Consider the following 11,751-nt stretch of genomic DNA (forward strand, 5'->3'; position numbering starts at 1 on the left):
AGACAACCCTTCTAAGCGCCGACAAATTGATGATCCCTCCGATTTAGAAAAAGATGATTTTATAAACCGCCTCTTGCAAGAATCTCTTACAATACAAGATGAGAACCAGTCTGTGACTAATATGACTAGCGAAGAAGGCAATTTTTTTAAGAATTTTGTGGAGGTTAATTTAGAAAGAGCAAAATTAATAGCAAATTTACAACAAAAATCAAATAACTGGAAACAGGAGAGAAAGTTGAGGCTAACTGGCACTACAGTTAAAAAAATTCTGTCATCCAAAAATAAACAAAACACTGTGGTTAAACTTCTAGAAACACATGAATCTAAGAGAGAACTAACAGTTCCTTCGGTGGTTTATGGTAATAAGATGGAGAAAGTTGCTCGTGCTAAATTTTCATGGATCAAGAAAGTTAAAGTGCTTGAATGTGGTTTGATAGTTAGTATTAAAAATCCATATTTAGCTTTCAGCCCAGATGGACTATATGTAGAGAATGGCGAAACTAAACTTTTAGAAATTAAATGTCCTTTTGTTGCTAAAAAATTTACAATTGAAGATGCTGTTATGCAAAACAAACTGAACTTTCTGAAATCTGGAGAAAAGGGAATTTATCTTCCTTCTAATGACTGCAGAGGATATTACGCTCAAATGCAATTAGGACTATACATTTTAAATCTTAACACTTGCTCTTTTTTTGTATATTCGCCTAAGGGTTATATTTTAATTGAAATTAAGAGAGATGAAGAATTTTTGAAGGAAAACCTAGTTAAATTAAAGGATTTTTATTTTAAATATTATTTACCTACTTTGGTGAAAAGAAAACTCTGAATAACCAAATATTTAAAATTGAAATACATTCCTGGTTAAAACTGAGTTTGAGATTTTATAAGTTCTAATGTAAGTGAGATTTTAAATAACCCCAAATAGTCTTTTTCAATAGCAAAACATAGTCAAATTAATTTATTATGTTAGTGAAAAACAAGTGTGATATTTTGAAAAATACCTAGTCTAGTTAATTCATATAATTTTATATGAGTTCTAATGTAAGTGAGATTTTAAATAACCCTAATTAGTCTTTCTCAATAGCAAAACATAGTCAAATTAATTTCTAATGTTAGTGAAAAGCAAGTGTGATGTTTTGAAAAACCTATTTGAAGAATAACTAGTCAAGTTAATTCATATTTTAAATGTATTAATGAAAATGAAGAAATTTTTTTGGTGCTAGGCAATTTAGGTACAAATAAGATATGTATATATAGTGTATTTTTTGTCTAAAAGTTTTATTCCATTAAATTAATTTGAAAAATTATTTGAGTTATTAAAATCCAAGAAAATCATTTAAACTGAGTAGTAATATAATACTTTTAACGGTTAAATTTGTCATCTGCCAAAATTGGTTTAAGTAAATTTACTAAGCCACATATAACTGTTAAAATTTCATCACAATATGGAACCAAATCAAGATCAAATTTGTCATTTAAAATTTTATATAACTTGATTCGTTGGATAGTTCTCTCCACATGAACACGAGCAGAAGCAATTTTCTGGTTTTTACAGGGTTGGCAAGTTTAAAACAAAATGTTTAAAACAAGTGTTTAATACACGTTTAAAACAAATATTTTGAACAAACACCAATTTGTTTTAAACGTTTTAAACTATCTGTTTTAAACATGTTTTTTATAAGGTAAATTTTCATTGTTTTTTTGTAAGATTTTGGTTATTCAATATGAGGGAAAAGGCAGAAAAAACCATTCCAAGGCTCTAAGAAAGGTAAATTGTATTGATAACGGGTAGTTGGATCTTAAGATTCTTTGAAAAGAGCGACTGAATGGGCTCGATATGATTTCATAAATTTCCTACCAGTGCAAAAAGCTCCTACGAACGCATTGAATTTTATCTTTTTGTCTAAATAGAATGTATATAGCTGCCAATATACATTTATTTGGCACCCTACCTATGCACGAGATAAAAGTAGGGTTGCTGTTTAGTCGGGCTGTGCCAGTACAAGAAACACGGCCGGTCTGGACAAATCGGGTTAAAACCGACTAGGCGGCACTCCTAGATAAAAATTAAGGGATTTCGGTAGATTTTTTTGAAATTTTATGATGTGATGGAAGTTTTAAGATTATAGAGGTATCTAAGTGCTTATTTTTTATAACATTGTTTATTTATGATGATTTATGACTGCAGACGTGCACATTTCAATAAACCAAACCTAAAAACAATGTGTGGATAACTAGCTATTTTCCCTTTTCTTAGAACTATGCGACTGAAAATTCCAGGATGATAGCTATATTAAAAACCCTACTACAGGTTAATTAGGTAGTATTTGCATGGGGCATCGAAAACCCTAAGGCCGTCAATGGTTGGTCAACAACGCTTAGCGAAATTCTTCGCTCGTTTAAATAAGCGTGTACTCTTTGGTTCTTCGCCCTGTGAGTTTATTTATAATACCATAAGTGGCATAATTACCCTAAGTGTGCCAATAGGAGCCTTTCACACAGAAAATCTTCAATTAGAGCTTGTTCTAAACAGACCAAAGAAACGTAGGACTAGCGAATTCCGTTCAAGTACCCTATATGGTATTTTTAATGCTCTCGCCGCAGACGCCGTTTCGCAAACACATTACGTAAATTTCGTCACTGGAAAAATGACGTCATTTACGTCACTTTCGTTAAACAAGGTATCATTGAAAAATTCATCTTATTGACAAACTTAGGGTAAATATGCCACTTATGATAATACGTTTATTGATACGTAATATTTCTTTAAATGAGTTTACTCGTGAGTCTGATTCATAAGTATAATGAATTGTTTAAAACGTGTTTTAAACAAAGTTTTTTATTGTTTATTATGTGTTTTTTATGGTTTGATTTAAAAACAGTTAAAAACAATGAATCTTGTTTAAAACAATAAAAAACATTGTTTTTGTTCTTTTTGAAAAAAACAAGGATTTTGCCAACCCTGGGTTTTTAACACTTTCTTCTTTACTAAACTGAGGTTTTTTTCTTAAAAAAGGTGGTATGTGTAAACCGATTCCATTAGCAGAACATTCATCTTCAATGAGGAACCCTAGTTTGTAAAATTTATATTATTTTAAATTATAGTACTATTTCTTCATAGATTTGCGATACATACCTTTATCAACCATAAGTGCATCTACAAATTGTTCACATTGGTTTATGACATTGCTATCAATGGTTGCTTCCTTGTCACTCACTTTCCCTCCCCAAGGATCGCTGATAAGAGTTATCATGCCAGATGGTGAGATTCCAATGAGAATTTTTATGGTGTGAGTCCCTTTGTAGTGGCTGTAGGTTGCAACTCTGTCATGAAAACTATTTGGTTTCATCATGGGTACCTCGCTACAGTCCAATACGCAACGAGTATTCATAAATTCTTGAAAACATTTAGGCATATTATTTCTAATATTATCCAAATCTGGCCAAAAGATGAAATTTTTTAAAACTTCGGAGAGGGCACATAATGTTCTTTTGAAGTATGCTGAAACTGATCGGTTAGAAATCACAAATAGTGCAGCTAAAGCATCATACGTCAAATTAGACTTCAGCTTCATCAGCGTTAATAATACGCGATCTTTCACAGGCATAAGGAAATCGGGAAGTTCGCTGTTGTTCTCAAGCCCCAAAACTTCAGTAGAAATACTCTCAAATAATTCAATTCCAATCCCAGTAAGAGATACCAAATCATTAGCCATCATCCCATCGCTAGAGAGCCCAGTTCTTGATGTTTGTTTCTTACTCTTAGGTTTGTCCAAATAAACTTGAATTCCAATAGAATGTTTTATTACATCTGGCAAAGCTTCATTAGGTAATTGGGATTTTTCCAGATCTTCAGTTGCCACTTGAGCGAGCATAGCTAAGTTACTAGTAACATTTTCAGGAGTATCAGGCAAAACTGGTTCACTCGAATTAGTCAAGGTAGAAGCTTCAAGGATAGGATCTGAATTGAAATTATCCAAGATCGAAGTTTCAATGACAGGATCTGAAATTAAATGAATAGTTTAAATTTTTTATATTACAAGTGTATCATAAATACACAACCTTTAGAACGATTTAGACAACGTTGGGCTCTCAGCTTTTTGTTTAGAATTAGAGTTGATTCAATAATAGGGGTACTTGGCAAATTCTTACTGGGAATAGCATTGCATTTTAGTCGGCGCTTCACAGTTTTTCCATCTAAATATAATTATTTTCATTCAAAATAAAGATATTAACTAATAAGAAATGTTTATCAACTCACCATTTCTTTCTAAAAAGTCACAGTCCTCAAAGTGCGAGCTGCAAATTCTTGCCCACTGGCTAGGCCTTTTCCCAGACTTTATTTTCGTCAACCACAATTTCAATTGTTTCTTACAGTTGGGAAATTTGTGAAACGATAATACCGACGTTTGTTTTTCAGAATTTACGTGTTCATTTAATTTTGTAAACGCGGTATTATGACATAAAGGTACGGCACAATTCCTTCCACCTCGAGTCTTAACCTTCGCCATGTTTGTTTTGATCAACCATATGCGCAGGAAAATAAAGCTGCAGGGGTAGCGACTGTGGCGCCGCCTATACCCGTTTCGCTAGCGAATAGCGCGAACAGCGCGTGATTAAAGTCCTAAAACGTTGGCTTTGGTGTTTCCTTACTGAAAAAGAGTAATTCCCGCCGACGATTTAGCTCGGCAGCTCCTCAAATATGTCATACAGACGAACATTTGTATCTCTTGGTGAAATGAATCATAAATCTTACCAGAAATACATGAACCGAAATTATCAGCGAGTGCTTTATCTTTGGGGGCATTTTGCCATGGCGGGGAGGGTGAAAACCGAACCATTTACAAATTTCGGCCCACCCGCGAATTCGCGAGAGAGGAAAAGAAAACCCGAGGTATCACGGGTAGATTCGTTTGCCATCTAGTGAGGGACAAATAAGCGATATCTCAAAAAACAAAATCGCGTGAAACGTCGTCTGCAAAACCGAGGCTTACCATACCATAACCAAAGAAATGGACGTGGCTGGCTGATTGTAGCTTATGTTGTAAATAATTAGATAGCACTGAGTGGCCACTGTGCTTTTGTTCCAATGTTTGTCAATTTCTTTGGCTTTTCTTGTGTTTTTACCGAGGTTTTAACTAAATTACATCCCACCGATTTATGTTTCCGTTTAGGATTGTTCATTAGAAACATATTATACTACGCAAATAACTGTGTTTACGACACAGACTGTAAAAGATATTTTCCGAAGTAAATTTCTTAGTCCGTTTTTATTAAAATATTACCACTAGAAACGCCAGGTGGCGTACTCCAAAGCTCTTCGAGACTTGGAGGGCGGAATGAAATTCCGTTCAGGGCGGTTACCAAAACTCGTCTTTTTAGGGAGGGGGATGGGAAAGTGAATCCAACGTTACCGAGATAGGTCGCTGATAATTTCAGTTCATGTATTTCTGATCTTACTTAAAGGGGCTCCAAAGTTCGGTGGCAAAATGTGTGTAAAGCGAGGTGTAAAGTCAGTAAAGTGCGAAATTTACGGTTGACTCTGCCCGCCTCTGCCAAGGCCGAGTGAGGAGTTGGGGGGAATGAAAAGCATGCTCAATTTTCTTTTTTTTTTGCCACCGAACTTTGGAGTCCCTTTAATGAGAATTATTACGTTCGCGGGTTTTTCTCGGAAGCGAGATCCGTTGGGCAATATAGGGTAAGGGAAAATAGGAGATGGTTGGACAGTGAATCGGAACAATGACGAAATTCGAAACAAAAAGTTAAGATTTTTAATCGACACTTTCAAAAATAATCAAATAATAAAACACAATATAGAAATTATAACACACACATATCGCGGCTAGGGTCACTTCGAATTGGTGACATTAGGGGAAAAGAACGTTTATATTTGATTAAGGATCGGGGAAATACGGATATCTAGAGAAAAAAATCGGGAAAATTAAAATGGTACCGACCCTCGGTTTGAAAAGTTAGGAATGAGTTCTATTTTTCTTTGGGGAATCTGAATGTAGCTCTTTCGGGGACAATAGTATTTTTAGGCGAGATGTTCTATGGAATTTTCCATTTTCTCAAGGGGGTCATGGAAATATACTTTTAAGAACCAATAATGGGCCGCTGAAAGAAATTATGGAGCAGGGGGCAGGGGGAGAGATTTTAACAGGTTTCCTAGGGATGAGACTCAGTGGCGACGGATTCGACGGGATGTGTTTGTTTGGCCTAGTTGGCGACTCCAGTAGGGGTGATGGAGAATAGGGAAATTTCAACGTTACGATTTGATGGTCTCGGGTTGGGCGTCTTCACTTTCTGGGGATGCTCTTTCCTGGGAGGCTAATCTGTATCTTTTCTCGATATCGAACTCGAACTCGAAACGAAGATGATCTCGAAGGCCGTCTTATCGATCGAGATCCTTCTCGACAAAGAAGGGACGAAACCAGGCTTGTCAGTAGCGGCGCCAGCAACAGGCCGGGGTAGGCCTGCGCCTACTTGAAATTTTGGTAGGGGCCTCCAAAGGTCGTCTTAAGGGGCCTCCAAAATTTAATATATGGGCCTCCAAATATAATATCAGAAAATTCTGTAATTTGTTTGCGAAATAATTTTTTTTTAACATTCAATGCGAGTGATTCGCTTAACGACACTGCTATTTTTATTACTTTCAAAGGTACGAGTAACCACTCATTTGTTAAGTGTTGTCGGTATACAAAAAAGGATCAACAAACACTGTTTTTAGAAATGTTTAAATTCATAATTAATTATAATTTTTTCGTCGCGTACCCATTTTACCCAAATATTTCACCACTTGCTTAAAAAAATAATCAACGTGGACGGATTTGAAAACATTGTGGTGGGTGGGGGTCTCCATAATTTGGGGGGGGGCGGCTCCAAATGGTTGGCCTACCTCCCCAAAAATCCTGGCGCCGCTACTGAGGGTTGTAGCTAGCAAACGGTAGATTTTGACGACGGATGGAAAGGACTTCGTTTCTGGGGATTACGCTTGTCCGGAAGTTATTCTCGCTAACACTGAAACTTCTTATTATGGGTTTGAAATTGCGTTTTGTGCCCATTGGCATCTTTTATGGGGATTTATTTTAGCCTTTTGCCTCTTTTATTCCGAAATGGGGTATCTCCTAGGGTTAACTATTGAGGTTGTCTTCTTCCTCCGAGCAGCTGAGTTCTGTCCTTCCTCTGGGGCTTGTTCTCTGGTTTTGTTATTTACCCTTTTGGGGGGTTGCAAAAAGCGGGTGCTGGCTGTGTAGGTTTGGGTGTGCTAATTGCTTTTGGTCATGATTTTAGAATGACGTAGAAATTCTTCCACGTCTGTGATTTGTTGGGGCTGTTGCTATCCTTTTTAAAATCCCTCCGACGCTTCATTAAGCTTATACTTATCCTTTCTCTCTCTCGTCTTTGGGGTGACGAACGGATATTTTCCTGGTACCTGGGCCTCTGGATCGGCAAGTTGGCTCTTAACGATGCAGTATAGTCTTTGGCAGGGGGTTGTTGGGGTCTTTTTCGACTAGTTGAGGTCTGTTTGGCAATCGACCTTCGACTTGTTATACTCGACTTCGCTGGCGCCAGGGTGCGGGGAGGAGGAAGGTGTGAAATGGTGGACGATGGGAAAGGATTTTAACTAAGCCAATGCTAATTAATTCTTTAAAAAGTGGTTTTAACTTAGGTATTTTAATTTAACGTTAAATGGTTAATAGATTGGGATAGCTTGTGATAGGGGTTTTCTGGGCATACCAAACATTAAAAAGTTATAGGGGTATAAGGGGTTTTGTCGTCAAGCTGAACTTGAAATAATACTCTAATTTTATGAGTATCGGTTACCGGTTTCAAATAGTCCGTTAACTATTCTGTAAACACTCTAAACAAAGATAAGAGTGAAACATAAAACAAACAAATCCAATGACAATTATATCTAGACTATATCTTAGGGTTTAATCACATTAATTTTAATAACTTTGGGTGAGGTAATAAAGATTGGTTAAGGATTAAGTTAATAATATTGGTCTTAAATTGTTCCTCTAAAGTAACATGAAATAAAATATAAAAAAATTATTTTATATTTGGTTTCGTTTCTGAGTTGGGGTAGGGTACCTTATTACGTAAGGCGTTTATGGGGTATGCTATTGCTAAACAATATGAGAAAATAACCTTATTATTTTTTATCCCTTTTATATGGGGAAATCAAGTTTTATTGGAAGAAGGAGTAAAAAAACACACACACACACAAAAATACCTTTAAAAATGAAAATAAAACGCTAGCATAAGTAAATAAAAATATTCCTTTTTGTTTTTCTTAGAAGTGTGACTTCTTGGGGGTTATTTATTTCTATTTTATTAGTAATTTTGTTTTCTTCTTCCACCCTACGGGTAACAGAATATCTCCGGTACGATTCGAAACAGTAAACTGTCTATTTAAATCTAAAACACTAACATTTAGCTCTCTAGCGTTTAGTAAGCAATAGATACACTCAATATTTAATTTTTAGAACAGCTCAAACGAAACATGAAGCTAAATTTCAAAAATACATTACATTACAAATCTGAAAATTGAACAATGTTTTCACATACCACCTCCATCAACCATTTTTGGAGAAATAGTCGATTTAATATGGATTGACTCACCTGCTACCCTGGCACCATAATATGTATTGTCGAAACCAAACGAATAAAGTCTGACAGTAGATAAAAACAAATCAATTCCGAAAGTCATTGCTGAAAATTACCCCTATATTGCGAAAACTCACTTCCCCTGTGTCATAACCTATAATGTTCTTTTGTCTCCCCTTAAAGTTTGGAGAGGGGGGTGGGCAAAAGACGATGGAGGAGACGACGTTATGGGGTACGGGAAGTGAGTTTCGGTTTTCCATGAACGAATAGTAAGGTGGGGAAATTATTGGTCTGAACTGGCTAGGCAGTGTAATTCCTGTTCCCTGTGGGGCCGTTAAAATAAAGGGGGATCTCGTGGTAGACTTTTAACACGTGACACGGAAAACTGAACTCAGTGTAGCCATCTATCGGACGGTGTTTATTCTGTTCTTGAAAACAAGAAAAGTGCGGGAGAGCCAAGAGAAAATTAAGACAATTTTTTTTGTATAAATATTAAATACAAGAAAACGTGAAAAGTTAACAAAGTATAAATAATTCATTTCTATAAATATGTAAACTGTTTTAGCGCCATAACAACTGGTTTTTTAATTACAAAAATCTGAAATGGGAAGGTACCTTTATCTTTCTTTTAGTGTTGGGCCTAAGTTATTTTCTTAACTATTATTTTACAATAAGTGTAATCCATTATCATGAAAGATTCAAACTTACCACGTGATTTCCAACGGTTTTAAATGTATATTCTTATTAATAGAGGACGCGATCTACCGATCGAGTGTAAAAAAAGTCTACCACGAACATCCCCCTTTTCAATGGTCCCCCTCCCGGCAGCGACGAGTTGTCACTCGGTGTTGGATTTAACGCCGCCTCGGAATTCCCCTCCCTACTATTCCTTCATGGTTTTCATAAGAGAGGGGTGGGAATAAAAGTCCAGTGATTTTATCAACCGACCTATTAAGTTAAGAACGATCAAAATAAACGACTGATATGCGTTTTATCTCAATAAATATAATTAACTTCTGTTAGACGGAATAGACGGAAAAATAAATGGGGTAGAATTGTTAACCGTCGCTGCTTCTTCAAAACTACGCTAGCTAGGGTGGCAACACTGGATTGGTTGCTATTGGCACACGGGCAGAGACCGTTTTTCGCTAGTTTCCTAGAAACAAATAACTATGGTAGACGTAAATTACGATCCCTCGTAGAACAAGTTGAGTCATCTAAACTCACTGACCGTTTTATTTTGGAAAGAAAGACGACAAAATGTTCCTTTAAATGAAAATTTAGCTCTAATTTTTAACTCGTAAAATTAAAACGCAAAATATATAGTCGCGAAAAACGATAGAAATGACCTCAGTGACTTTTGAAGTCACGAAGCGGTGAGGATGGCAACCAGGCCATCACGAAACATTTCCTTCTTTCCTACTCCCAACTTAAAAAATATCTTCAGAGGCCGGTAAGCCTTTGGAATTTATTTTATCGTTTATTTCATTACCAAAAACCAGTTTAGTAGTAGGTCCAGTGTTTGATGTCCATATTAATTGTCTTAAGGATACGTTTATTGTGAAATAATCATATAATAGATAATTGTTATATTGAATTTTTAATTTTCCTTATCTATGAGACGTTTTCATTGAGTCTTTCCGACAAAACCAGCCTGGCCATTTGACCGAAAGTCCTGTTGTAATGTTTAATATTATCTTCGTTGAATTCGGGTGTCTTATAATTTTTGACCATTACGGTTCGATGTCGCGAAAGTAAATGAATGGTGTCGAACGTTTTCCACTCGTCGCTTTGTTTTCGGTAGAGAAGTGTAACTAACTTTTCACTAACGCCAAAGTCCCTCGTCACTCTGTGCACTAATTCAGGTTTCATCCTTAGAATAGAGGAAGTAGGAAGCTGTCCCGCATTGTAATACCATTTTCGAGGACGGTAATCGTGGTAAGAATTGTACCACAACTTAAGAAATCGAGCATTTCTATTCGCCACGATAATTTGGGTTCCTAAATTAGCACCAAGAGGCCAACCGAGAGACAGCTCAAATCTGCGGTATTTATCGAGCGACTTCACGATGTAAGTGTCACGGTCAATGTAGATACCTCCGTGTTTCATTAACAGCAAGATTCGAGCGATATCGGAAGCGTGATAAATTGAATTCAGCTTTTTGCCAAATATGTGGGTTGGTTGCTTCAAGTAATTTACTTCGAGACCTTTCAAATCTTTGACCATATTCCAATATTTCCCGTGAATCTCATGGCAATTACAATGTATTATCAGTTTTTCTGGTTTCTGGTTTCGATGCGCTGCTTTGATAGTGACAACTTCGATGAAGCTCAATTCTGGTATCTTTTTGTTGGAGAAATGCACCAAATGTACAACGTTAGGAACCACGTAGAAAGTAAATCCAGTTTCGTTGTTGGCTTCGGAAAAGTCCGTGATCTCGCGGAAATCTTCATTCACTCCGTGCATGAAATACTCCATTAAAACCAGCAATCCCAACGCGTTCAAAAATGAAATTACTAAAGCAGCTTGGTAGCACTTTAGTTTAATTCTTGATACTCGCAGCATTCTAATCATAATTGCTTTCACGAAACATAATAACCGGAAAAATTACTAACGCTAACACTGTCCAGATTTTCAAATCACGAACATTTTTATTTGACTGCATGCAGATTTTAATACGTAAACATTTCAAAGCAATCTCTGTAAAATTCTATCGTGCAAAGTGCGTTTCTCGTACTCATAACAACTGCAACACCTACAGTAGAACGGTAAAAGCATATATTTCCACAGAAATCGTTAAAAAGTGTTTGGGCGTATCCACGAGGCTACCAATACGGGATACTCCCATTGAACCGAATTTTTCCCGCATACTTTTCCAGATTATTGTGCAAAGGGGTTTTCGGTTGATTTGGAAATTTATTATACAAATATTAAGCTGGTAAGAGCGTCATTCGGCCGGGCACCAGAAGCTAGTTGTTGATGAAATTAGCCTAACAAAATATTAAAATTATAATGAATTTTCATTGTAAATAATGTTATTTAAAATAAAATGAGTAGAATGATTTCATAATTTCCAATGTCAAAACGATAGAAAACTTATGCCAGAGATTCGATAATATTCACTTTTAATTTGGTTGT

At 36.1% G+C, this 11,751-nt stretch overlaps 2 protein-coding genes across 2 annotated transcripts; both read right to left on the bottom strand.

The window, feature by feature from the left end:
* Positions 1-1,378: 1,378 nt before the first annotated feature.
* Positions 1,379-3,875, bottom strand: LOC149959048 (uncharacterized). The gene is made up of 3 exons (XM_090167327.1): positions 3,137-3,875; positions 2,962-3,070; positions 1,379-1,382 (listed from the first exon to the last, which is right to left on the bottom strand). The coding sequence occupies exons 1-3, from the start codon at positions 3,873-3,875 to the stop codon at positions 1,379-1,381; spliced, it is 852 nt and encodes a 283-aa protein (XP_090023453.1).
* A 6,352-nt stretch (positions 3,876-10,227) lies between these two features.
* On the bottom strand, positions 10,228-11,187 carry LOC149959049 (uncharacterized). Its single transcript, XM_090167328.1, has one exon. It carries the CDS (start codon positions 11,185-11,187, stop codon positions 10,228-10,230), a length of 960 nt encoding a protein of 319 aa, XP_090023454.1.
* Between the last annotated feature and the right edge of the window lie 564 nt (positions 11,188-11,751).

Source organism: Leiobunum rupestre, chromosome 2, assembly GCF_980474605.1.
Source record: "Leiobunum rupestre chromosome 2, qqLeiRupe1.1.hap1, whole genome shotgun sequence".
In the NCBI taxonomy this organism is placed as follows: domain Eukaryota; kingdom Metazoa; phylum Arthropoda; class Arachnida; order Opiliones; family Sclerosomatidae; genus Leiobunum; species Leiobunum rupestre.

Excerpts from the sequence above, each read along its gene's own strand:
- LOC149959048 (XM_090167327.1), bottom strand. The coding sequence starts at position 3,875 with ATGCTCGCTCAAGTGGCAACTGAAGATCTGGAAAAATCCCAATTACCT. Across the intron at positions 3,071-3,136 it reads TGCACTTATGGTTGATAAAG|GGTTCCTCATTGAAGATGAA; the intron begins GTATGTATCGCA and ends TTTACAAACTAG.
- LOC149959049 (XM_090167328.1), bottom strand. The coding sequence starts at position 11,187 with ATGATTAGAATGCTGCGAGTATCAAGAATTAAACTAAAGTGCTACCAA.